General features: G+C 47.8%; 2 protein-coding genes and 1 long non-coding RNA gene across 3 annotated transcripts in view; 1 reads left to right on the plus strand and 2 right to left on the minus strand.

Annotated features, from left to right (window-relative positions):
• Positions 1-640: 640 nt before the first annotated feature.
• LOC128070283 (uncharacterized) lies at positions 641-13,464 on the plus strand. Its single transcript, XR_008201607.1, has 3 exons — positions 641-901; positions 8,012-8,148; positions 13,239-13,464. It is a non-coding gene; the product is annotated as an uncharacterized LOC128070283 (long non-coding RNA).
• On the minus strand, positions 2,438-9,536 carry GDPD2 (glycerophosphodiester phosphodiesterase domain containing 2). The gene is made up of 15 exons (XM_052663588.1): positions 9,432-9,536; positions 9,040-9,143; positions 8,691-8,784; positions 8,464-8,523; positions 8,135-8,233; positions 7,865-7,958; positions 7,572-7,717; positions 7,374-7,456; positions 7,115-7,265; positions 5,142-5,363; positions 4,789-4,937; positions 3,098-3,245; positions 2,857-2,939; positions 2,578-2,606; positions 2,438-2,490 (listed from the first exon to the last, which is right to left on the minus strand). The coding sequence occupies exons 1-15, from the start codon at positions 9,534-9,536 to the stop codon at positions 2,438-2,440; spliced, it is 1,620 nt and encodes a 539-aa protein (XP_052519548.1).
• Positions 13,465-13,694: 230 nt separating the features above from the next.
• KIF4A (kinesin family member 4A) overlaps positions 13,695-27,045 on the minus strand; it is a 132,658-nt gene continuing 119,307 nt past the window's right edge. Inside the window, exons 27-30 of the mRNA XM_052663055.1 lie at positions 26,509-26,691; positions 15,967-16,083; positions 14,162-14,284; positions 13,695-13,898 (exon numbers count right to left, since the gene is read on the minus strand). Coding sequence (XP_052519015.1) covers positions 13,695-13,898; positions 14,162-14,284; positions 15,967-16,083; positions 26,509-26,691 — 627 coding nt within the window. The remainder of the gene's footprint in view (positions 13,899-14,161; positions 14,285-15,966; positions 16,084-26,508; positions 26,692-27,045) is intronic.

Here is a 27,045-nt window from a genome sequence, read left to right on the forward strand (position 1 = left end):
AGTTCCAAGGTAGAGATACCAGGCTGAGGTACTGGCAGCCAGAGGTCCTAGTCCAGCCACTGCCCTAGTCCACAATTCCAGAGGATCCAAGGGAGGGCTCCTTACTCCCAGTGCTTCTAAACTGAACTGGGTCGGGGCTGTGCCTTAGCTCTATTAATAGCCCCCTAGCCCAGCCTGTTAGCCCCAAACCCTAGTGCCAGAAGCTGTGAGTCAGCAGCTAAAAATAAAGAGAGCAACTGCATTGGAACCCCAATGAGCAGCTCCCCTTGGCCCTCCACCCTCAAGTTTTTGTCAGTGTCAGTCTCCAGTCCAGGACCCTTTAGAAGTTAAGAGTCTAATCCTAGTGGGGAGGGGGGAAGCATCGGCGGTGTCAGGCACAGGGCTGAGTACTCAAGGCTAGAGGCTTGGGGCAAGGGCTAGGGGCATTCCTGCCGGGCCCGGAGTCGAGATTCTGAGGTTAGAGGACTGCAGCTGAGACTGGGAGCTGAGAAGTGGAGGCTGAGGGGTTTGGAGACTCTGAAGGTGGTCAGGGTCTAGTCGGGAGGGGAGGGGAGGAAGAGGCTGCGGGGCTGGGCGTCTGGGCGGGGACAGAAAAGTAGGGATGGGGACGGGAGAGGGAGGTCCGAGCTGAGAGGTGAGAGCCCGGCGGTACCTGGGCGCCGGTACCTCGGCGCCCGAGAGCTGAGGCTGGCGGTCTGTCTGAGCGGCGGGATCCGGAAGGGAGAAAACTACGGAATTGCAACTTGAAAAGGTAGTGTGTGGAAGAGGAGGTCCCAGGCGGCGTGGACCCCCGAGAAGACTGGGACCAGGCAGCTGCCGCGGCGTGGGCTACTGGGGCTCCTCCGGCCTCCCAGTCGGTCGCACGCCGGTGCCCCCGCCCATCGCGCCAGCTGCAGACCAGGTATGTTGGCGTGGAAGGCGGCCTGTGTCTGTACGTACCTCTGTGTGCGTGGCGGGGGCGGGGCGGCGAGAAGGGAAAGCGCAGGGTCCGGGAGGAGGAGGGGGCGGGAGCACAAATTCAAACTCACTTCGGTCGACCCATCCCGAGAACGGAAGTGGCCAGGGCCATCCTGGGAATTGTAGTTCTCAGGGCTGCTTGCCCTGCAACCAAGGAGGATCTTGTCCCTAGGTGCCAGTGCCACCCCTGGTCCCAGGGAGAGGAATAATTGAGAAACGAACCTCCTAACCTCGTCAGACCCTTAGTTCGATTTCCCTTCGTGTGGAGAAATGAACCGGGGCGTGGAGAAACGAACCGGGGCGAATGTGGGTGCAGTGGGGGACTAAAGAGGCAGCCAGAGCCCTCTCCTGTCCTTGTGTTTTCTTTAGCCCCTCCCCCACTTCTATCAGTCACATTATCGTAGGCCAGCTCCGCTCTGGTCATGTAAATTGTTTAGTCCGGGGACTCACAAGCAGCATACACACCGGGGAACTTGCTCCTCGGGGGGAAGGTGGGTCGGGCAACCAGACCCTGCGCGCAACCCAGAGAAGCAAGAACTTGTGGAAATCGGATCATGCCCTTGGGGTCTGGAGTCAGGAACACAGGTCCCCAACGGGCACGAGAAACAGGTGGCATCCAGCTAATATTTCACAGGTGACGACACGCGCGGCCCTCCTTTTGGGGCAGGTGACCACAAGGTGGAGCTCCAGCGCAACACTGCACAGCGCGCTTGGGCCACCGGGAATGTCCCCTGTGGCGGTGGTGCTCCTGCTGACCATTTGCAGCCCTTCATTGCCCCAGGTGGCCCACTTGGCACCGCCAACCCACGATTCTCCTCATGATGACCCCTCAATGTCATGTCACATACAACTCGAGATGCAAGGTGCTTCCTCCACCCAGCGCCAGCACCGTAAAGGTTAGACTGTGCCAAATGGGCATTAAATTCATTGAATAACAGATTAACCGACAAGAGTCAAGAACCAGTGTGTCTTGAAGAAAAGACTGTGCACAAGAAAAAGCCACTTGCAGGCACAGAATTACATGGCTAGATGGGCTCTTTAGCTCCTAGTCTTTAGGCAGGAAATCAGATAAATTGCATATGTCAAGAGAGACAGTGAATGGAGCCAGGTCGATGTCTCCATCATCTTACAGTTCTCCAGGAAAGGCCGTTTTGTCATCTCCTTCAGTCACAGTTCTGAGCTGTCCCATCCCTGATACCCTGTGCCTTGTACACAAGAATACCTGCGCATAGATCTGAAACACTCTCTTGGCAATCTGCTTGTCTCTTCCTCTGTTAAGTTTCATTTGGGGACAAACTTCTTGTGACTCAGTCTTTCTGGCCACCTCAGGTCAAGATCCCAAGGGGAACACCTTCTGCTGGGAAAGGTCACCCCACGCCAACCTCAGCAACATTCCACCTCAGCCCACCCTCTCTTCCTTGCTGTTGGCCAGTGCAAAAAGGCCTCCGATTTTGGCTGGCGGGGGCCTAAGACAGGGCATTCACTCCCTTATGAAATTGTTGATCCTGGTCAGCAGCACTGCTGTCTCTAGCCCTGGAGAGGTAAGTGGGAACACATAGGGAGTGAGTAAGGGGAAGGCTAGAGGAGGAGAAAAATGAGGTAAGGGGAAACAGCTCTTACCGGTTCTCTGTCTCTCCTTAGCACACCTCCTATGGGGAGAAAAGCTTCGCATTGTGAGTTCAGCCAGCGTCAAGCACAACCTTTTGACCCTGAGTTCCCCCAAGCTGACTTTCCCAGGTTCAAGCCAATTAAACGTATAAAGGAAGGGTTTAAGAATCTCCAAGGGTCCAAACAGACCAAACCCCAAGCCCTAGGCAGCGTCAATGAGTCTGAATATGCCCCATCACCAGGACCCTAGGGAGAATGAAGACCCAGAAAGCTGAGGCACAAAGGACTCACTGTTGTAGGAGGAAAGTCCACAAAAGCAGCAGGATGGAGACACAATTGGTAACGATCCATATTATCAGGTAGGTTCGAGCAGGCTGTGAGAAAAGAAAAAGGTCCCTGTCAGTGGCGAGAGCCACCCATATACAGATTCAGGGGGTGTATGGGGGGAAATAAGTAAGGAAGAGGGGAACAGGGTTAAGGAGAAGCAGGAATAGGAAAAGAGGAGGAGGGGTGACAGTCCCTGAGCTCTTACAATAAGCCAGACAGGGTAACGCATCTGCTGCAGCAGCTGGCAGTCGTTGGTGGTGACTGAATCCACCCCTGCACACCAGAGTAGGGAGAAGAGCCAGGGCTTGTTCACTACAAATAGGTTCACCGAGACATTATCATGGTGCAGTGCCCTGTGCAGGCGGGGAAGAAATAAGGAACATTCAGAACCTTGAGGCTCCAGGCACAGGAGGGAAACAGCCCCTCTCCGTGTTTGAATCCACAGTGTCCCTGCTCCAGAGCCATCACTTCTGCCTTTGAATAGCAGACCCCTACCTGCTCTGTCTCCCAGTGGATTTCACCCATGGGTCCTAGTTTTGCTGTCTGGGGTCACACAAATGTGTCTCTCCTCTTTGTCCCATGCCATCCTTTAAGAGGTCTGAGGGACAGTGTGACCACATTCCCCCGAGTCTTCTTTTCACCAGGCCCAACCACCCTAGTTGCTTCAGTCAGGGACCTGGGTTATGGTTCCTTTCACCATACAAACCTCTCTAATCTGATCTTACTCCCATTTACCAATGTTCCTTTTGAAGTATGGAGCCTGCATCTGAACGTGACAGCCTGGGTGGCTGGGACTAGCTTGGAGGAGAGCAAAACTCCTCCTGCCTTCTGGGCGCTATGTCCATGTGAAGGCAGCCCAGGGTCAGGTTAGTTTTTGGCAATGTCAAGTGACTTTGACTCATTCGTTATGCAGAGTGTACAATCAAAGTCCTGGTCTTTTTCACACATGTTCCTGCTGATGCCAGTGTCTCCCTCTCTTATTTTTGTGCAATTGAGTTTCCTCTGGACCCTGGGCATGGGTCTTTACATGTATCTCCATTGCATTTCATCTTGGTACATTTGACCTGTCACCTTAGAGTGCTTAGACCTTCTGGGGCCTCCATTTTCCCATCACCTTTTTCATTACCAATTCATGCCTCCTGGAAACATGATCAGCAGTCGATGTTGATCAGGACAAGACTAAGGGGAGTCTTAACCTGATATCCAGTCTCCTCCCATGGTGACAACTTGGGGGAAGGTCCCTGAAATGCTTAATATGATAACTGGGCCATCATTCAGTCCACATTTGTTCCCTATCTAACCACAAGGATATTACAAGAGAGCTTGGTGACTACAGGTTTTGAAGTCTATTATGTTTTCTGGTTGCATCCACTCACATCTTCGACTCCCTTGCCTCTCTCCCCTGGATCCACCCTCTCTCTGGTGTAAAATGAAAGCTAAAATCCTGGTGGCCTACAAAGTCCTACCCAGTTTGGCCCCTGCCAACCTCTCCAGTCTCACCTTCCCATTGCTCATGAGGCTGCTGTTCCTGCTGTTCTGCAGCTCTTCCCATTGTCACCTCCTTGTGACTTGTCAGGTCTCAGCCCAGATACCACCTCTTTCACCACTCTTCCTACTGTGACCTTCTCCCCTCTCTCCCAATCTCTACCCCCTTCCTAAAGTTTTTTCTTCATGTCACTTATCACTCTCCAACATGCATATGTTTTGTGCAGTGGTTTATTATCTGTCTCTCCCATGCCCCAAACCTGCAATAAATAGAGCCTGACACATAGTAGGTGTTCAATAAATATGTGTTGTGTGAGCAAATGAATGAATGGCCTTGGCCCTCCCAGCCTTGGCTCTTCTATACCATTAAGCCTCACGTGATCCCCTCGGCTCCTTTCCTCTGGCACTCACTTGATATCCAACAGTGGCAGGTCTTGATAGGGGAGGTTGAGATACTGGGGATTCTCAGTGCCATGGCCTTCCAGATGTCCATATATCTGGCGCATTTGGGGGGCTCTTTCTTGGACATAAGCCCGATCTTCATCCGGTAGCCAAAGGACCTGTGGTTCAGGGTAGGTGGGCATGAAGCTGGAGAAGGCCTGGGGATTCTGGGGGTGGCAGCAGGGGCAAAGATGTATGACCACAGATGGGGTACATGAGCTGGGCCAGGGCCCTGGGGAGGGGGTATGCCTCAGCATTGTCATGGTCTAGGGAAGGCAGGGGAGAGGGGCAAGAGGGGGCACTTGGGGTCCTGACAACATCACCATGGCTTGGGGCACTCCTGAACTCAGCACAGTCTCCAATGTCTGGTTGACAAAACTGTCATGATATGTGTGGTTTCCTGGGGGGCGGCGCAGGTCAAATATGATAGAAAGGTTGAGGCCTGCAGCTTCCTTCAGTATCTCTTCCAAGGATGGCACTGTTTGATTCTCAGCATCTTCTCGATCATGGCCTGACAGCTGCTTAGCCCCCCAGAAAGGTTGCCTCTATAGGAAGAAGAAAATTCTTTCAAGACCAGAAGAAGCCTCCAGGCTGTGCCACCATCCTCATTATCTTTACTCGTTTCCCCGACTTAGTGAACAGCTTTGGCCCTCTGTTGAGTCAGGGTTTTTCCTTTTTCCAAACTGCAGCCTTTTCTAGACTCTCTGACATCTTACTCTGACCCCAACCTCCTACCCTCTGGGTTTCCTAACTTCCTCACTCTCACTACACTTTCTCTTGGTCTCATGGAGACCTCTGGGATCTTGACCCCTTGGTTTCTTCCCAGTCCATCGGCCCCTTTCTAGCCACACCTACATCCCCTACCCATGATCCATTCTCAGCTTAAACTACTTTTCAACAACCCACTCAACTCCTTTCCTGCCCCATGTGCCCCACAAATCCTAAACTCTGACTGAATTCTACAATTGTCCACCTCTTCCACCCACTGGAATTGGAGGGCAGAGAATATCACGTGGGCTGTTGGCTCTGCAGTCCTGTTTTGTGTTCTCTGGGCCACTTAGCCATCCTTTTACTTGCTCTTGATTTGCTTCCTCTCCCATTCCTCCTGTTGGCTATTCCAAACCTCTGCCACTCTCCTTTCCTCCCCTTGAAATCAACAAATGACCTTGCCTCGTAATCACTGACATGGAAAAAGTGAGCTATCAACACATTAAATATTTACTACATGCTAGGCAATATTAGAAGTGCTTTATGTGTATTATTTAGTTCTCCTGACAATCCTACGAGGTAAGTACTGTTGTTACTCCCATTTTATAGATGAGGAAAATGAAGAACAGAGACCCTAAAGAATGTTACCCAGGCTCAAACAGCCAGGAAGTGGTTAAGTCATGATTCAAACTCAGACATCCCTTACTCTAGGCAATCAGATGTGTCTTCATCACTCAGAGTACATACCCAGCTGAAGGGTTGGATTACAGGAGATTTTTTAATTTTAGATTAGTTCTCTGATGTTTTACTTTTTCTTTTTTTAACAAGGAACTTTATTACTTTGGTAATCAAGAAAAGGGGAGTTAAACAAACTAAGTATCCTTTGAAATATTTTCCATCATCTGCAGGATTAAAGTCCACACTTCCCGGCCTAGCATTCAAAGCCCACCAGAGACCAAGACTCTGCTCCCCCAGGCCCCAGCCAGCCTCAGCTCCCATGACTACCATTCATCTTTATCTCCCACTTCCAATGAGCCACTTTTTCATTGTCTTGTGTGTGTGTTTCTTTCTTTTTTTTTTTTTCCACACCGCACAGCTTGGGGGATCTTAGTTCCCCAACCAGGAATTGAACCCAAGCCCAAGGTAGTGAAAGTGCTGAGTCCTAACCACTGAACTGCCAGAAAATTTCTACTGAGGCACTCTTCATTCCCTGAAAACACTTCTTCATATTTATGTGGGCTTTATCCACATTCTTCCCTCTAACCAGAATTCTTGTTCCCTGCCTTGCCCATCTTAAAAACTACCCTCACTTCATATGCTGCTCAGGCATCCTCTCCTGTGACCCCACTCCTGATCCTCTCCCACACTGCCCCTGCCCAACAGTGACCTCTCTCTCCTCTCTACCCAGTGCAGACCTTGTTCTCACTTGAGGTTTCCTATTCTGATAGCCTTACTAGGAAGGAATGACCTGAGGGCAGAGACTGTATACCTGTTGCCCAGCACAGGGCTCAGCAGATGGTTATCAATGAATGAACTCTGCCCAGAGTGCCCCTGTACGTGGCTGTCTCTTGCAGAAGGCTGTCCTCACCTGAAGGAACCAGGCCCCAGCATTGAGCCTCTTCAGTTCAGCCCAGGAGAAGTTACTGCTGTGGCTGTTGACTTGGTCTGGGAACACAGAGGCCACATCTGTGGTCCTGGTCAGGCGCTCATCATGCATGAGAAAGGGGATCCCATCGGAGCTGAAGGCACAAGGGGAGTCAGAGGACCAAGCTCCGGGGCTGGTCATCACTTCTGGAGCTCCCCTGCTGTGTCATTCGGGTGGGGGAAGGGGCCCCAGGTTTCCTCACCTGACCATCACGTCGGTCTCAAACACAACAGCTCCACATTCAGCTGTCTTCCGCAGGGACATCAGGGTGTTCTCGGGGGCCAGCTGGGAAAGGCGAGGGAGCAGGGAAGGGTGGGAGCCTGGCAACCCACAGGCCTGGCCGCAGCAGCCTGGAGAAGCAGACCTGCCCCACCCTGCCTGCATTCTGCCCCACACTCACCATGGGGGCCCCTCGGTGTCCTATCAACTTAGGCTTGTGTGGTAGGTCTTTGGGTTCCATGATACAGGCTGAGGAGATGAATAGGGGCGCCAGGTAGATGCCCAGGGTGGCTCCAAAATATAGGAGCAGTAGCAGGATCTTGGGACCTGTGGGGAGTGGGGGACAGGCCATGAAGAAAGTGCAGTGGTGGGCCCTCGGGGCAGAAAACAGCGCAGGTGGAGGAAATGGAGCAGCAGGAGGCAGAAGCACTGGTGGGCATTAAGGAGACTGGAGGGTGGTAGTGGAGTCGGCACCTCTTCGATGGATATGGTAGAAGGTATCAGCCACAGGCCAGGCCAGGAGGGTGATGCCAGCAGCTGCTCCAATGTGAAGGAATGGGGCTGTGGCCTGTGGACAAGAGCTGGTAAGGTCTTAGAACCTTAGAACCTCTCTCCTTCTAGTCCTAGGAGCTGACTTTTGAAGTTGAGAGCTTCCTGCAGTCTCGGGGCACCAGGGAGCATGCTGTGTCCTGGGGCTGGCCACAGGCGAAGGTTCCCCCCAAGCACTGGATATCAGCCACTCACCTGCAGTGACAGACGTAAGCTATGCCACTCCTCCCGCCACTGGACCTCCAGTCCCACAAGGCCAGCAGCCACAAGAAATATGATGAGGAGCAGCAGCACCTGGGGAGCCAGGGGTGAGGGGCACGTTTGTGTCAACCTGGGCTGCCTAGGCTGCCCCTCACTCTGTGAAAACAGGAGCATTCTGTTCTCCTGGCTCAGCCACTGTCCTCCTTTCATTCAACATATATTTACTGGGCTTTGGGTCCTGGGCTTGTGCCCAGGAAGAGAAGAGCCGGGTGAGCACCGGGTCCAGCGCACCCCTCTCCCGCTTGCGCCCATCCCCACTCTACCTTGTGGACGGTGTGCAGACATAGAGGCTGGCCACAGAGCTGCAGGAGCAGGGCCAGGAGCTGGGGGCAGAGGTGGTTGGAGTCATGATGTGCCAAGAGGGGTCACTGAGTGAGTTTCCTAGGCTGCCCCCTCCCTCTACCCTCCCCTCAGTGGCCAGGATGAGAGTGACAGCATAGAGCTGTGAGGAAGGGAGGGCTAAGGTTAGGCCAGCTGTCCCTGCACCCACCAAGAGCAGGGATGCGTATGTGACCAGTAGAGAGATGACCAGCAGGAATGCTGGGGACCAGTCCATCCAGTGCCCCCAGTGCTGGAATAGGAATCTGTGGGAGGGGAGAGGGAGGTGTCCGAGTGGGGGAAGGGTGGTAATAGTGGCCTGAGGGGAGTTGGGCTGGGTGGATCCAGGACCAGGGCTAGAAGGGAGTGAAGGGAAGCCTTTCATGGGGTCAGGGGCTCCAAGGTCTGGGGAGAGTTCATGGAAAGGTTTTCAAAGAGGCAGGGTCGGGGCTGAGCACCCAGGGGTCCCAGGGTGGGGAGTAGATGGACATGTCTGCTGAGGAAGGGGGTCCGTGACACACTCATTGAAGTTGTGCAGGTCATTGAGAAGGATGAGCACGACGTACAGCCAGCCCAGGGACAGGAGGAAGGTGAGGAAGAGCAAGCCGAACCAGACGCATTCGCACTGCAGAGGGGCAAGAGAGAAGCTCACAGCGGCTCACATCCCCACTTTAGCTCAGAGTCCCCAGGGGATGGCAGCTCAAAGGGGCTTCCTGCAAGGCGTGGGGCTGCTGTGCTTTGCAGGCAGTTTTTTTCCATATTTGAAGGGATTTTCCTCCTGGGGAGAGAAAGTCCCTTCCCTATCCCTGCCCCTCCACTGTCTCTGAGCACACCTGGATATCTTTCCCCCTCCAAGTGGTCCCCACCTTGGACTTCCACCCCTACCCACCCCGCCCCCCCATCCGTACTTCACCTTGTTGGTTTGCATCCTATCTTTGGGGCATTTCTTCCAGTGGCAGCTGTACAGGCAGTGGAAGCAGCGGGCCCAGACAAAGCAGCAGCCAGGGGATTCGGCCATGGTAAGGGCCTGGAGGGAGAGACGCTTGGCTCTCAGAAACCCTGGCAGAAGGGAGATCCCAGCCTCCCTCCCAGTGAGGAGCCCAGTCGGGGAGGAGCGGAGGCCTGGGCCACTGCTCAGCAACAGAGGTTACAGGGCAGGCTCCAAGTGCCAGATTGGAGGAGGAGATGAGCAAAGGGGACAGTTTCTGGGGTCTTCCTTTCAACGGCACACCTGGAAAGTCAGTGAGACACTCAGGAGGTCTAGCCTCTAGGCGGATACACACCCACTCTGTCCAACTCCTCCCCTTTTAACAGCATCCCTATCTGGGGATGGAGTGCTTGCCTCGGGTGGAGACTCAGGAAAAACTGCCTGGGGTGGGGCAAACAGGGTTTAGCAAGCTGAGGAAAATCTGGCCAAGCTTCAGGCAGCCCCATGGTGTGGCTTCCACCACAGGAACCAGGAAAAACCTGAAGCAGAGACACCAGTCCTAGCCTGGGACCCAGGGAGGCCTGGCTAGTGGCTAGTTGCTCAGTTGCTGTGGATACAGAGATTGGAGACATCACAAAGCCCTTAGATTCTATTTCCACCTTCCGGAGGGCAGGGGGTACCACCAGCATGGGGAAGTCTTGAGGAGTACAAATTGCCTGGGTCACTCCTTACCTCCTGAAGGAACTTTTTTCCTGCCAGCACACACCTAGAAAATCGAAGCTCCTTCGCCCCAGTCCTGTCCCTTCCTGCCCAGTCATCCCCCAACCCCAGCCAGGAACCAAGTCACCGCCTTTCCCCTTTCAGGGGCCCCACCCTCTGATGTCACTTTGGTGAAAGTACAACAGATACAGGGCAAAGGTGTGCATGGGGGTGTGTGGTTGTCTTGGGGCAGGGGATCCCTGGACCTTGTGCTTTGGGGTCAAGCTGAGACCAAGCTGGCTTACTGATCTCCACATGAGGCTGGACGTGTGATTGTGAGACTACATGAGAGGTGTGGGGTTTGTGTCAGCATTTGCATATGCATGTGCACTAGTGGCTGGTAGTGAAATGGGTTTCTAGGTGACTTGGAATATGTAACGGTACCCCTCGATACACCCAAAGTGTTTGTGGTCTGGGCTCCCCTGAGGCTGCGGAGTCTTAGGGGTGCACAGTGGCTGGGGCCCTGGAAGGAGTGCGGATGTGGCTGCTCCCAAAGCAGCCCTTCTCATCCTCTGCTTGCCTTTGGAAAGGAGAGTTGGGGAAGGGCTTGGAAGTTAGGGGGCTGGAGCTGAGGGAGGGCCTGAGGGGAGGAAACCTCTCCCCTCCCTGACACCCCTGTAAGGAAAAAGCCCACCCAAAGGGAGGTCCCCTGCCTCTTCCCATGGTGGGACCACCAAGTGCTAGGAGCCTGCCTTGGGCTCCATCCGTACTGCAGGTCCTGCCCCTGCACCCCAATCGCTGCCTTCCAGGGTCCCCTTTCCCTCCAGGAGCTGAGCAGTCAGAAAACTCCAGTCAGGGATGCTGACCAGGGGTGCTGCTCAATCCCTGGGCCCAGTGCCTGCCAGCAGGAGCCGGTCTCCTCCCCGCCACTCCCGCCTGTGGCCCCAAGCCTTCCCCAGCCCTCACACCTTTTCTCAGCAGTAGCTCCGCTCTGTGCTCTGCACTGCTTCCCAGCTTCTCTCCGAGTTGTCTGCCTCCTCCCTCTTTCAGTCCTCGGCTCAGCCCCACCAGTCAAACAGGTGGCACTGTTGCCACCTACCGGAGGCTGTGTGGGTCCTCTCCCAAAGCCTGCAGCTGCTCTGTGGCCTGTGGTGTCTGTCCGTGGGTCGGTGGGAAGATGGGAAGCAGGAAGGGGGAGGGTGAGCAGATCTGCCTCTTTACTCGCTGGCTGCCGTAGCCGCCGCCGGTCAGGGGGCTTGGGGTGAGGAATTCCTTTGTGCAGCTTTCCCCATCCCTCTGTCCCTCCTCCTGTTCTCCTCTCAGTCAGTGCTGGGGCTTTGTCCTGGCTCAGGGAAGCGAGGGCTGAGGGCACGGGTGGGCGGGAAGCTAGGGGGAGGTGACCACACAACTTTGAAACTTGGCAGTAAGGAGCAGGGGCCCAGTCAGTCCCCTGGAAAAGGGTGTGTATGTGTGTGAGGAAGTCTAGCATTCAGTCTCAAGCTCCCTGGGAGGAGAGCTTTAATTCATCAGCCTTCCCTTCCCTCTTGGGATCCGCGTCTGCAAGGTGGTGCATCTAGAAGAGTTGCAAGCCACTTCCTGTTTCACCCTGTTTCGGGACCAGGGGTTTCTGGGGACATGGTGGGGCCTGAGTGACACTAGCAGCCCTTCTCTTCCACCCATCAGCCCAGAAAGGATATGCTCATTTAAGATGTGCTGAGATTTGCATCATTCCAGCTGCCTTGACCCCAAGGCATCTAGTCTCTTTCCAAGAATCACTCAAAGAGTGTATAATGTTAGGGTCACCGGCTTTTGGAAGGTGAGCACACACAAAGGATGCTGTCACCACACCATCAGCAGGAGAGGGATGGCAGGCGGGTTGTAGAGTCGGCTTAGCTCTAAAGCATGGGCCTCTGGGTGGGCTGGGGACTAGGGGCTGGCTTTGACTGACCTTCCCTCTCTACCTTTTGGCTTTTTTACTTTCACAAAAGGTTGGTGGGAAAGAATGTCTTCTCTGGGAATAAGCTTACCCCTCCCCCCAAACGCACTGGATTTGAAAACAGTGAGATGACTGGCTCTCTTATGCCAAGAGCTGGCCCCCCTCCTTCTCTGCCTTTCCATTGTATCCAGAGGCTCTAGTTGGCAATGGCAAAGGCTCCCTTGCTCCCTCGGCATTAAAATGCAAAGAGAAGCAGGGCCGCTTGCTGGCAGGAGGCCAGCAAAGGCTGCAGGGTCACCTCGCTCTAGGCAGGTTGTCCTTCAGTTTCCTCTACTTGGACTCTGTTGGATTCTGGAGGAGTCTTGGCTTTCATGTGCCGAATTCTGGGAGCTTTTTTGGGGGGGGTGGGGGCTGGGATTCAGAATGCATGGATACGAAGGCCCTTGGACCAGGGCCTTAACAAAGATAGAGAGCCCTGATGCAGCAAGAGTCAGCCACGCCACTCCTCTTCCCTTTCAGAGGAGAAAGCAGACAGCGAGTGGGGTGCTGTCCGGGGGCTGGGCAGCAGTAACACCCCACGTCCAGGCAATGCCAGATCAGGCTGCAGGGCATTAGTCAACGGCCACCACTGTCGTTCTTGGGTCATGTAAGTTTTAGTGTCACATCTGGGTTCAAGTCATAGCTCTATTACTAACTATGTGACCAGTGAAGTGACAGCTTCTTTGTATCTCAGTTTCCTCATGTGCAAAATGAGACCTATTCACCTTGAATGTTTTTGTGAGGAGCGGATAAAATTGTGGCAAGCACATGGAGATGCTTAGTAAATATGGTTCCTTCCCCCGAAGGTCAGGCAGGCTCTCCAGTGAAGCTCAGGTCACTGGCCTTGCTAGCATTATTCTAACTTCCTGAGATAACAGCAACATGAAGACACATGGCTTGCTGCTCCACATACCCCTTGGGGAAAGAGTGCTGCTACAAGGTGGTGAGGTTTGGGCACTTGCACCAGCTTCCTTAATGGAATTCCCAGGGGTGGAGGAACACGGGTTGAAATTGTATTTCTCCCTCTGGCACAGAAGAATCTTTCCAAACAGCAGATGGACTAAGATTTATTTATTTACTTAACATTAACATTTAAAAAGATTTCATTTACCTCCCAGCAACATGAAAGACAACTGACGGTGCTGTTAAAACATTGAAATCCAGAGACAGGAGAGATTCCCAACCCCATTCTGGAGGTGGCGTGAAGGATCTGTGCCAGGCCTCCAACACAGAGCAGGCTCTGCCATTAAGCTGAGACAACCTCGAGATAAGACAGCCCTAACTGCTCACGAGGAGGAAAGAGCTGGATTGTACTGAAGACTCGTTCCTGATGAGTCACCAGGAAGGTCTCTGAAGAGAGTTGGTTCTCTCTTCAGCAGGTAGCTCAGCACCCTTCTGGGGAGGAGAGTAGTAGTCCGGGGCTGGGGCTGCTGGACACTCTTTTTCAGTAACGTGTTGTTCCTCTGTTCCACAGCAAGGAGTCCAAAATCAACAGGAGTCATTTAAAGACCCCTCTGGCTGCAACCTGAATGCGTCTCCCAGGCCAGACGGGGGCAGAGATGATGAATCCAGCTTCAGTGGGCCTCTTCCTCAATGGGGGAGCAGCCAGAGAAGAAGCTGGTATTGCTAGCCAGGGCTCGTTTCTTTTTCTTCCCTGGAGCTTTATTTCCCTGGGTTTCTGTTGCTACATCTTTCGACTCTGAGTGGCCAAGGGAGAAGGCAGCTGGAGCTGTCTTCTTTAACAGCACCTGCTCCTCGTCACTCATCTCTTTCAGGATCTAGGAAGGACAGAGATAGCTGTGACTAGATCTGGGCTGGGTTCAGAGGCTCAGCACAGCCTAGCCACTACAAATACTTAGCACACTCCCAGAGGTGACCCCCAAAATTGCTCTGTTGAAGAAAACAGACTCTAGCTGATACCCAATTCTCAGCAAGCTGATTGTACCTTTATTTCCTTTCCCTACCCCACAGCTCTCTGTCAGTGCTAGAGCAGAGATGGACACTGATACATTTGGAAACACCTGGCTTTTAGCCCACCTACCTTGCTGTTGGGAGTGGCACAGACAGGGTTAAAGAAGCTCAATCCTGGGGTCACCTCTGTGGGATCCTCCAGTTTGAAGGAGCCTTCAGAATCCTGAGTCCGCTCAACTGTGCCCAGGCTATCCTGAGAACCAAGCAGACTGGTATGTTAGAAACATGGCGGATTCATGTTGATGTATGGCAAAACCAATACAACATTGTAAAGTAATTAGCCTCCAATTAAAATAAATAAATTTATATTAAAAAAAGAAGAAATTCAGCTCCTAGGGTTACACAGTTGGTCTGCTCCCCTTCAGCCAGTGAGGTACCAGCTCTGAGGGCCTCATCAGACAGTCTAAGCAAGTCTTAGGGTGATCCTGCTGGGGCGGGGCTCACAATGCTCAAAGGAAGCCTCTGAAGGCAAAGGATTGGAGAGGAGAGCACAGGACACATCATGAGGCAAGGTTTAAAACAAAGGCTGAGCCTTGGCCATTTCTTCAATTAATCCTCTCCCCTCCACAATCTACAATATCCTTTTTAGCATTTCTACAGAGTGTTGCCTGTATCAGTCTTCCTTTCGGAGAGGAAGCTGAGGCCAAGAGAGAGGAGTTGCTTAGGTAACAAGGCGACTCTGTGGTAGAGCTTGGATTAGATTTATAGCCTGTTGTCATGGAAACTGAAGTGGATTAAAAGTCAGGAAGCCTGAGGTCTAATCTTAGCCGCCATGACCAGCTGTAAAATATCAGGCGAGTCACTGAGGCTTATCTCTGGGCCTTAGTTTCCTTCTCTGTAAAATGGCAGTATTGGACTAGATCAGTGGCTTTACAACTGAAATTCTTAGAGGAAACTTGATAAATAAACAAGAGCAAGCTGCTTTGGCTGGCATGGGGTCAAACTGAGTTGGGCCATACTCCTCTGTCTGGAGCCGCTGTAGGACTCTAGAACCTAAACTGAGAAAAGCATGGGAACAGAGAACCCTTCAGGGCTTTTTATAATGCTACTTCTACACTTCTTAGCCTGACCTCTAGCTTGCCATTTTAGTTCTCTAATGACTACCTATCCCAGAAGTCTTTTAGATAGAAGACCCAGGGCAAAACTGCAAAATGCATGGTGAACTAGTCTTGCTGGAATTCCTGTGTATTACATGGAGAGCGGTAGGATGAACTTTTGCTCATGGGCACAGGTGGGCAGAAGGCAAGGACTGGGATCTGACCTTCCTGGTGCTGCCCATCTCCTGCGTATTTTGTTCACCTGAGTTTGCTATTCCCGGGAGCAGTGTAAGAACAGTGACAGTCAGCTTGGCTCATGAACAGTGCTTATCAGGAAGACCAAGTTCCTGTGGGTCTTTTCCTAGAGCCTTGGAATAGCTGGTTCCCATGGCAAAGGTCTAAGTAACTAATGTCTCAAGATGTCAGAAGGATTAACTTTCTTGGAAGATGCTACCTCAGCACATGGCCCTTACAACTCCAGCTAAGCCTCTGGACTAGTTTGATCCTGTGTGGCTGTATGCCTGTAAATGCTTGCTCTCTGGTTCCTTGTTCCTGCCTTAGACATTGCACAGAAATTTTACAGCCAAGGCTGGGGGTAAGGAACTGCATTATCTGGGAATCTCCTGGGAGGGGCTGTGGCTTCTGGAGGGGTGGTGTGGACAGGCTAGCAGCAAGAAAGAAGGACTGAGAAATGAAATAGCCTTTTTTGCTTCAGGGCAAAGGAGGGTGGGAAGGGCTGAGCAGGAGACTCCAGGTTTCAAGATTGAAGGTGGAAGAAAAGGGCACAGACTGCTGGGAGACCTGAAGGGATGGTGAGGGGTGACAGCACTGATCCTACCTTGTCTTGCTGACGGTTCCTACACTTTGTGGCGTCACAGCTGCAGTCTGCGCCACAGTCCAATTTTTGCTTCCTGCACCCACACTGCTTGTTCCCACACCAGCCCTTGCAGGAACACTGCAAAACAGGTTTGCAGAAAGAAACATTACTGAGTCAGAAGACTAGGTTTGAAGTACCTTCCCTTCGTTCGCAAGCCATTTTAGAAAAAGTGAAAATCTTCTATCTTTGCAGTCCTCTCTTCTTTAGTGAAACAATGATCATCAAGAACCACCATAGGTTTTTTCTAAGAACAAGTCATGCCACATTTTTGGGATAGTTTACTTGAAAGACAGATTGGAGGGGTACCATAATAATGCAGAGCAACTGACAAAGATTTTCATGATGATTTTATGGCTAAAGCGAAGGACTGAGCTGGATGGGAGTAGAGTTAGACAGATTTAATAACTGAGTAGAGCTGCTCAGTATCTTGAGATCTACCCAGCTGTACTTTCACCCAACTCACATTTCTAGTTTGTTTAGTGTTGGCCTTGGCTTTGTCCTCAGCAGTTTAATCATTCAACATTTTAGTAAATCACTGATGATACGAAATAAAATAATTTACATCTGTATAGCACTTTACAGTTTTCTGAGTACTTTCATATATAGAAATGCAAAATCTCATCTGAGTCTCATAGCCAGTCTACAAGGTAGGCATATTCATCAGTGGTAACAATGACATAAAGCTGGAAGGATGATTAATATGTAAGATAACAGAAACACAATTCAAATATATTTGATAAGTCTACCATTTAGGTTCCCCCCTAAATCAGCCATATAAATATAATATGGGGGGAAATTTGGCTTAAAAGAAGTTTGTGAGGGGAATTCCCTGGCAGTCCAGTCCTTAGGAGTCTGAGACTTCACTGCTGAGGGCCTGAGGGCTTTGGTTCAATCCCTGATCAGGGAACTAAGATCCCACAAGCTGCACTCGCAACTGAGCCAAAAGCAAACAAAAACCCCGAAAACACACACATACACAAAACAAAAAAGGTAGTTTGTGCAAAAAAGGTCTAGGGACTTGAGGTGTCAGCAAGCTTCGAGTCAACAGTGTGAAATGGCTGTCAGAAAGAAAGTCAGGCAGAAACCTGGAGTTCAGAAATCACAAGAAGTGAAAAAATTTGCTTCAGTATACCTGGGTCAGTCAGATCCCACTTGAAATAACATATTCTATTTTAGGGCACCATTATTTTTTTTGGTATAAAAAGTATAGACAATAAAAAACCCCACTCATGTTCCCAATCCTCAATTTGGCTAGCTGCGGCATGTGGGATTTAGCTCCCCGACCAGGGGTGGAAGCTGTGCCCCCGGCATTGGAAGCGTGGAATCTTAACCACTGGACCACCAGGAAGTCCCCCCAACCCTTCTTTGATGAGTAAAAAACAGATACAACTGAAGCATCCTGATACCATTCACCTCCCTCCCTCTCAGGGGCAGTCTCTTGAATTAGATGCTTATTCATGTGTGTTTTACCACAAATCTGTTGATGCATGTAGCTCCTGTTCCATTCATCTTCACTCTATGGATATGCCACAATTGATCCATACTCGTCATAGTGCCATATTTCACCTTTACTAAAAATGCTACAGTAGTAATAGCTTATATTAACGTGTGCCAGGCACTGTTACAAGTGCTTTCCACATATTAAGCCCATTTTATCAATGTTTCCTTGCACACACATTCAGGAGTTCACTGTGTGCACGTGTTTCATAAAGAGGGCATTAAACAAAAAGCGGTGGGTGACCAGCATTATAGGAAGTGATGTTATAAGAGAAATGGTGGAAGAAAATAGGATAGTTTGGCTTGGAACAAATATAGGTGGCAGAGCTCACAGAATGATGGATTAGTCAGAGAACACCTCAGTGACCACTAAAAGCCTGATTTGATGTACGAAGCCCCACTCTAACATCTCTGGTCTTATTATCCAATGATCTATTTATCCTGAGATAACAGTTTCTATATAAATTCTGACCTCAGGACCCAATTCTGCCATCTGGAATGACATGAAATCAGTTTAACCCCACTTTCACAGCACAGATGTTCAAACCTGAGTATCATTTTCACTCCCCAGTCCCACTCTGTCCAAATCCTCTCAAAGCTAAATATACCTAGCTCCCTCAATGATTCACCACATGACATGGTTTCCAAGAATTCTCAGCACCTTAGCTATATATCAATTTGTCCAAGTTCATCTTTAATTGTGACATCCAGAAGTGAGCACAACTTTCTAAATGTGGTGTGACCATTGTAAAGTAGATTGAGAGAAACACCTCCCTTGTTATGAACTCAATAGTTCTGGTTATGAGTCCTAAAATCACAGTAACATTATTTAGCTTGCCATCTTTGTGGATTCACACTGCATTTATAGTTAAATTCAAGCCCTCAACTCTCTTTCATATGGACAATCATCACAATTGTTCTGTAGTTGTGAAGGTAAAAGAAACCATTAAAACATCTACCCCTCCTTATTATGAGAATAATATGCAGTACTCTGTAAAATCTGAAAATAAAAACCATGATTTTTAATATTTAACAATTACATATGGCCTTTCATTATGTGGAAATGTCAATTTACTTAATCAGTCACCTAATGTTAGATGTTAAGATTATTTTGAAAGAAATTGTTTACCATTATAAATCATGTTACATACACCAAATATCCTGGTACATGAATATAATCCAAATCTTACCATGACTGACAAGGGCCGTGATTACCCCTCTGACCTGCCCCTGTATTGCACTCTTTCATTTCTCAATATCCTCCAGCCACACTGACCTTTTCAGCTGCTCCTGGATAAGCCAAGATCATTCTTACCCTGAGACCTTTGCAGTTATGGTTTCCTTTTCCTGAAATGTTTTTCTAATTTTTTTCCCAACTTGTTCCTTCACTTTGTTCAGATCTCAGCTTAAATATCTCCTCTTTAGAGAGGCCTCTTCCAAGCACTCTTCCAAAGTACTCTCTTCCTACCCCATCATTCTCTAAGATTTGACTATATTTTTGTTTCATCTCTTATCATCTAAAATTATTTTGTTTCCTGGTCACTATGTGTCTCTCTCCACAACAATGTCTTCAGTTTATCCTCAGCACCTAGAAGCAGTGCCTGATACATAGTCTGTGCTCAAAAATGATTTATAAATCTTTTTACATATCAATGACTACTTAGTATTAATACCTAGGTGTATAATTACAGGACTGAAGGTAAGGAACTTTTTTAAAAATTTATTTTTAGTTGGAGGACCATTGCTTTACAATGTTGTGTTGGTTTCTGCCATACAACAGCGTCAATCAGCCATACATTATGTTCAGTCGTATCTGATTCTCTGCGACCCCACGGACTGCAGCATGCCAGGCTTCTCTGTCCATCAGCAACTCCAGAGCTTGCTCCAACTCATGTCTATCGAGTCAGTGATGCCATCCAACCATCTCATCCTCTGTCATCCCCTTCTTTTCCTGTCTTCAATCTTTCCCAGCATCAGGATTTTTTTCAATGAGTCAGTTCTTCGTATCAGGTGGCCAAAGTACTGGAATTTCAGCTTCAACATCAGTCCTTCCAAGGAATATTCAGGACTGATTTCCTTTAGGATTGGCTGGTTTGATCTCTTTGCAGCCCAAGGGACTCTCAAGAGTCTTCTCCAACACCACAGTTCAAAAGCATCAATTCTTTGGCGCTAAGCTTTCTTTAAGGTCCAACTCTCACATCCAGACATGACTACTGGAAAAACACAGCTTTGATTAGGTGAACCTTTGTCAGCAAAGTAATATCTCTGCTTTTTAATAAACTGTCCAGGTTGGCCATAGCTTTTCTTCCAAGGAGCAAGCGTCTTTTAACTTCATGGCTGTAGTCACCATCTCCAATGATTTTGGAGCTCCCCAAAATAAAGTCTCTCACTCTTTCCATTGTTTCCCCATGTATTTGCCATGAAGTGATGGGACCAGAGGCCATGATCTTCGTTTTTTCAATGTTGAGTTTTAAGCCAGCTTTTTCACTTTCCTCTGTCACCCTCATCAGAAGGCTCTTTAGTTCCTCTTTGATTTCTGCTATAAGGGTGGTGTCATCTGTACATCTGAGATTATTGATATGTATCCCAACAATCTTGATTCCAGCTTGTGTTTTATTTAGCCTGGCATTTAGCATGATATACACTGCATATAAGTTAAATAAGCAGGGTGACAATATATAGCATGATGTACTCTTTCTAATTTGGAACTAGTCCATTGTTCCACGTATGGTTCTAACTGTTGCTTCTTGACCAGCATATAGACTTCTCAGGAGGCAGGTCGGGTGGTCTGGTATTGCCATCTCTTGAAGAATTTTCAGCAGTTTGTTGTGATCACAATCAAAGGCTTTAGCATAGTTAATGAAGCAGAAGTAGATGTTTTTCTGGAATTCTCTTGCTTTTTCTATGATCAAATGAATGTTGGCAATTTGATCTCTGGTTCCTCTGTCTTTTCTAAAACCAGCTTGAAAATCTGGAAGTTCTTGGTTCATATACTGTTGAAGTCTAGCTTGGAGAATTTTGAGCATTACTTTGCTACCATGTGAGATGAGCACAATTGTGCAGTAGTTTGAACATTCTTTGACATTGCCCTTCTTTGGGATTGGAATGAAAAAAGACCTTTTCCAGTCCTGTGGCCACTGCTGAGTTTTCCAAATTTGCTGGCATATTGAGTGCAGCACTTTCACAGCATCATCTTTCAGGATTTGAAATAGCTCAACTGGAATTCCATCACCTCCACTAGCTTTGTTCATAGTGATGCTTTCTAAGGCCCACTTGACCTCGCACTCCAGGATGTCTGGCTCTAGGTGAGTGATCACACCATCATGGTTATCTAGATCATTAAGATCTTTTTTATATAGTTCTTCTGTGTATTCTTGCCACCTCTTCTTAATATCTTCTACTTCTGTTACGTCCATACCATTTCTACCCTTTATTATGCCATCTTTTCATGAAATGTTCGCTTGGTATCTCTAATTTTTTTGAAGAGATCTCTAATCTTTCCCATTCTATTGTTTTCCTCTATTTCTTTGCAATGATCACTGAGGAAGGCTTTCTTATCTCTCCTTGCTTTTCTTTGGAACTCTGCATTCAGATGGATATCCTTCCTTTTCTCGTTTGCCTTTTGCTTTCTCTTCTTTCCTCAGCTATTTGTAAGGCCTCCTCAGACAACCATTTTGCCTTCTTGCATTTCTTTTTCTTGGGGATGGTTTTGATCACCACCTCCTATACAATGTCACGAACCTCCATCCATAGTTTTTCAGGCACTCTGTCTATCAGATCTAATCCCTTGAATACATTTGTCACTTCCATTGTATAATCATAAAGGATTTGATTTAAGTCATACTTGAATGGTCTAGTGGTTTTCCCTACTTTCTTTAAGTCTGAATTTTACAATAAAGAGTTCGTGATCTGAGCCACAGTCAGCTCCTGGTCTTGTTTTTGCTGACTATATAGAGCTTCTTCATCTTCGGCTACAAAGAATATAATCAATCTGATTTCAATACTGACCATCTGGTGATGTCCATGTGCAGAGTGGTCTCTTGTGTTGTTCTCTTGGCAAAACTCTGTTAGCCTTTGCTCTGCTTCATTTTGCGCTCCAAGGCCAAACTTGCCTGTTACTCTAGGTAGATCTTGACTTCCTACTTTTGCATTCTAGTCCCCTACAATGAAAGGGACATCTTTTTTTGGTGTTAATTCTAGAAGGTCTTGTAGGTCATCATAGAATCATTCAACTTCAGCTTCTTCAACATTAGTGGTTGGGACAGAGTTGGATTATTGTGATATTGAATGGTTTGCCTTGGAAACAGAGATCATTCTGTCGTTTTTGAGATCACAGTTAAGTACTGCATTTCAGACTCTTGTTGACTACGAGGGCTACTCCATTCCTTCTAAGGGATTCTTGCCCACAGTAGTAGATATAATGGTCATCTGAATTACATTCTCCTATTCCCATCCATGATTCCTAAAATGTCAGTGTTCACTCTTGCCATCTCCTGTTTGACCACTTCCAATTTCCCTTGATTCATGGACCTAACATTCCAGGTTCCTATGCAATATTATTTTTACAGCATTGGGCTTTACTTCCATCATGAGTCACATCTACGACTGGGCATTGTTTTCACTTTGGCTCAGTCTCTTCATTCTTTCTGGAGCTATTTCTCCACTCTTCTCCAGTAGCATATTGGGCACCTACCGACCTGGGGAGTTCATCTTTCAGTGTCCTATCTTTTTGCCTTTTCATACTGGTGGAGAGTTCTGACAAAATGTGGTCCACTGGAGAAGGGAATGGCAAACCACTTCAGTATTCTTCCTTGAGAACCCCATGAATAGTATGAATCAGTCATAAGTATACATATGTCCCCTCCCTTTGAACCTCCCTGCTGATAGGAATATTTTTAAGGCTTCTGATACATATTTACAAGGTGCTTTCCAGAAAGGTATGCCAAGTTACATTTTAACAACAACAGACAGAAATGCCCACCTCAGTCACTTTGCCAATACTGGATGTAATAAAACAAAACAAAACCCAACTTCACTCCTTTGAATAAGACAGAGCAAAAGACAGCATTCTAAGACATGTCCTAGAGATACCTCACCAGAATGACACTGATCCGTTGATTGCTATATGCTGGGTATGGTCCTCTGACCATTTACACATTTATCTATCTGTCTCAAAAACACTCTATTACCCAGGCCATGTGTCTTCATTTTATCCATAGGGTTAATGGTAGGAAAGTGGTATCTGAGGGGTTGTTATAAGGAAGAACAAGTAAACTTTTACATAGCCAAAGTCTCATTGGGATGATCTATAGGACAGCACACTTTTGCTCAACAAAGTACAACTTTCTAACAGCCACTTGGAATATAGTGGGATTCCCTGTGAGACTGTGAGCTTCCCCCAGTAGACTGCTTGTTTTCAAGCAAGCAGAGGCTAGATAAACACCTGGGAGTGGTATTATAGAACAGTCATGACATACACGTTAGATGTATTCACATGAATGCCATGTACACTAGCTATAACTTCATCCTGTTTTCTTCCAACCCGGATCAAAATATAAGAGAGGGAGCAAGACCTTGGCACAGACATAATTTCAAATATGATGTATGTGGTATATGTGTGTACACACATGTGTGTGTACCACAACTGCTAGCAACCAACCAGCATGTCCCAACACCATAATTGGGAACCACTATAATAGAGAGTCTTTATCTAGAGTGGGAAGTAGAGATGAAAGACCTCTGGGGTTCCTTTACGCCAGTGGTTCTCAACCCTGACCATCTGGTAATGTCCATGTGCACATAAGAAATCTCTGGGGAGTTTTTCAAAAACGCCGGGTCCCACCTCAGACTAATTAAATCAGAATATCTGGGCGTGGGGTCTCAGGCTACCTGTGTTTAAAAGCTCCCTGGGAGATTCTAATGTGTAACCAGGGTTGAAAATTATTTCTTTAAAGTCTATAGTTCTTCTAGCACTGATTTCAGTGCTATATTATATCTCAGAATGATAAAAACTGGTAAAAATTGTAACATAAAGAATACCAGGTTAGGAATTAGGAGACTTGGGCTCTAGTCTTATATTCAATACTTGGCATGCCCTTGGACAAATCACTCGCATCTCAGTTCATCTCCATTCTTTTATTACTAGAGACCAGAATACCTGCTCCTTTTCTGCCAAAGGGGACAAATGGGAATATTTGTAATAGTGGTTACAGTGCTTTAATACCAATACCTGCCTGGTATTTTATCCTTTACAAGGTGCTTTCACATATATTCCTTTTAACTTCTCAGACACCATATAATACCATATAAAGGTGGTATTATTAAAACCCACATATTAAAAACAACAACAAAACCCATATATACAACTTTAACTCAGGATATTCGTGCTGGAAGAGACCTTATGTATCACTAGTATAGTCCCATCCTTTTATTACATAAATAAAGAATCTGAGGCCCAGAGAGATTACGTGACCTGCTTAAGGCCATCCAACTAAACAGTGGCAAAGTCAAGACAGAACTCATGTCTACCTGGCTTCTAAGCTATCACTTCTTTATCCTTTGGCATCTCCTTAGTACATATAGGAAATACAGCTGAATGAGGAAACCTATTTTTTCAGCACTAGCTTTGGACAAGTCATCAGTTTGGTGCTTGCTGCAGTCTCCTGTCCAGATACCTAGTGATTCAGCTGTGTTGCAACAGTAACAATAAGGATGGCCTTCATGCAAACCATCAAGGTCTAAAGCTGAAGTGTCTACAAGCAGTCTGATCAAAGAGCAGTTACAGCATACTTCAAGGTCACCAAAAAGGAGAAACTCAATTGTCAACTTGCCCCCCTTAAAGCCCAATTATATTCTCAAGTTATAAAATCAGGGGGAAAGTCTAGAAAAGAATCATCTCTCAGTGTTTTAGACATAGGATATATCATTGATAACAATTATTACTTACTTGCAATATTTTGCTATACTTTCATATTTCCTTTTTTAAGTTTATAGCAATAGTGCATATATATATACTTGTGTGTGTGTGTGTGATAGGCATTTCTCAAAGACAAGTATACCCATATTTGCTTCCTATTTGGAAACTCCTTCCCAGGGTTTTAGGTCCTTTACCATTTGTTTCTGTGTGTACTTCTCATCTTTGCTTTCTATTACCTGGCTGACGTTTTCATCAACATTCAGCTCATGCATTCCACTTCAATCACTGTAGACAGCATAAATGCTTGCTGAGTAAATGAATGAAAGACATGTTCTTCCCCATTTTCTCTCAATGTCCCAACTCTGTTACACTACTACCTCTACTAACAAGACTTTGCAATATGTTATTCATTGTGCCAGAAAATGGTCTCCCAAGACTGTATTTCCTTTTCTGTTTTATAATGCAGCAATAGTCATCTCTTTCATGGCATGTCCTTAAAGTCTATCTACTTGGTTTGGCTTTATAGTCACTCTTCAAGGCCCCTCAATCCATGTCCCTGAGATGAGTTGGTTGAGGTTCTATGTGTACATGCATGCTAAGTCACTTCAGTCATGTCTGACTCTTTGTGACCCTATGGATTATAGCCCACCAGGCTCCTTTGTCCATGGGATTCTCCAGGCAAGAATACTGGAGTGGGCTGCCATACCCTCCTCCAGAGGATCTTTTTGACCCAGGGATCGAACTCATATCTCTTATGTCTCTTGAAGGTTCTTTACCACTTGCACCACCTGGGAAGCCCCAAGGTTCTGTGATGCTTCCTAGTTCTTTGTCTTGTTTTCCCATTTAAATTATAAGCTCTCTGAGGCTAAGGATGAGCTCTTAGTTCCACCAAGAGCACATGGTGACTTTGTTGCATTCCTGATGACTTTGCAAATGACTTAATGCCACCACAATGATCTAGTTCTCATGACTTGCTTCTCTCTGGTGTTTGTGGCTTTACAAGGCTCAGTTCCCCTGTGCGCTATCAGCTAATGAAGTTAAGTAACCTTCTAGGAATCCAGCTAAGGTAATTTGTGAGCTGTTCTCTTTAAGTGGAATGTGGCTGCAGGGCACAGTTGGGGTAGTAGTGAACTGTAAGGCCTGGGAAGTTAGTGTTTCAACATAAAACATCTAGGTTTGATAAATATGTAGCATTGTCATTGTGTAAGTAAATAGCTGCTGCTGCTGCTAAGTCGCTTCAGTCATGTCCGACTCTGCGTGACCCCACAGATGGCAGCCCACCAGGCTCCCCCGTTCCTGGGATTCTCCAGGCAAGAACACTGGAGTGGGTTGCCATTTCCTTCTCCAATGCATGAAAGTGAAAAGTGAAAGTGAAGCTGCCCAGTCGTGTCTGACTCTTAGTGACCCCATGGACTGCAGCCTACCAGGCTCCTCCATCCATGGGATTTTCCAGGCAAGAGTATTGGAGTGGGATGCCATTGCCTTCTCCAGTAAGTAAATAGAGCATGTCTCAAAGTCAGATTGTTCCTAACTAGCCTTTGGTGTGTTTGATTTTAAAGTTGGTCTGTGGTTTTTACTGATTTGACCATGGTGTGGTAGAAATAAACTGGACTTGGAGTCAGAACATTTGATTTCAAGTCCTGACTCTCACTTGGTTTTATGTGCCTGGGCAAGGTCATTTCACTCTCCTGAGTCTCAGATCCAGCTGTAAAATACAAACAATAAATATATCACTGGATTTTTTTTTTGGGGGTGACAATGAAAAGAGGTAACATATGAGAATAGTTCATAAACTGTAAAGTGCTATAAAAATGTGAAAGGTTATTATGATCACACTGGAACCAGTTTCAATGAGACGGTATAGAACACTACTACCTGTTCAGACTGGGTAAGAATCTGAAAACATGAAAAGAACCCCTCTGTGCACCCAGGCAGCCCTCTCAATTAGCCCTGGGTTCCATATAGAGCTTGCCCAATGAACACCCCTCAGTGGAGCCAGTGCCTCTGAATGGAATTGAGCGGCTGGCACATTCTCACTGGCAGTGAAGACTAATGAATAGAACTCCTGAAAGAGATGGGCTGCCTCCTACCCCTTGGATGTTCTTCTTGGACACCTTAACTAATTTTGTCGGCTTCCATTCCTCATCATTCTCATCGCCACCATCACCATCATTGTCCTCAGGCTCATTCACAGAATATTCCGAACAGTATTTTAGATCTTCGATGTCCATGCTTTGCTCCAGGAACTTTTCTTTAAAACGGGAAGGTTTGGGCTAAGAAAAAAAGGTTTGGAATGGTTATTTAACTAAGAACAACAACAACATGTGGATCCTATCTTCTCAGTAGCTGCTGCCAGCTATATTCTCAGAGCATAGATTTTAGACGCCCTCAAAGATACCCCACTTGGCTTTACCAATCAGAAGAAAATTCTGCTTTAGCTTTTGACCTTACAGTCTTTGAAGGGAAAGAAACTGAAGGGACAGAGGCTGAGTAATCTGAGGGAGGAGGGAGGGACTCATGATATGATAAGTATCTTTAGATGGACAGCTAAACACTGCTCTTTGTTCCTCCTCCTCAGCTGTGTTGCATAATGCCTGTACATGGCCCAAAGACAGGCTTCTAGGGAG

The sequence above is a fragment of the Budorcas taxicolor genome, chromosome X (genome assembly GCF_023091745.1).
Source record: "Budorcas taxicolor isolate Tak-1 chromosome X, Takin1.1, whole genome shotgun sequence".
NCBI lineage: Eukaryota > Metazoa > Chordata > Mammalia > Artiodactyla > Bovidae > Budorcas > Budorcas taxicolor.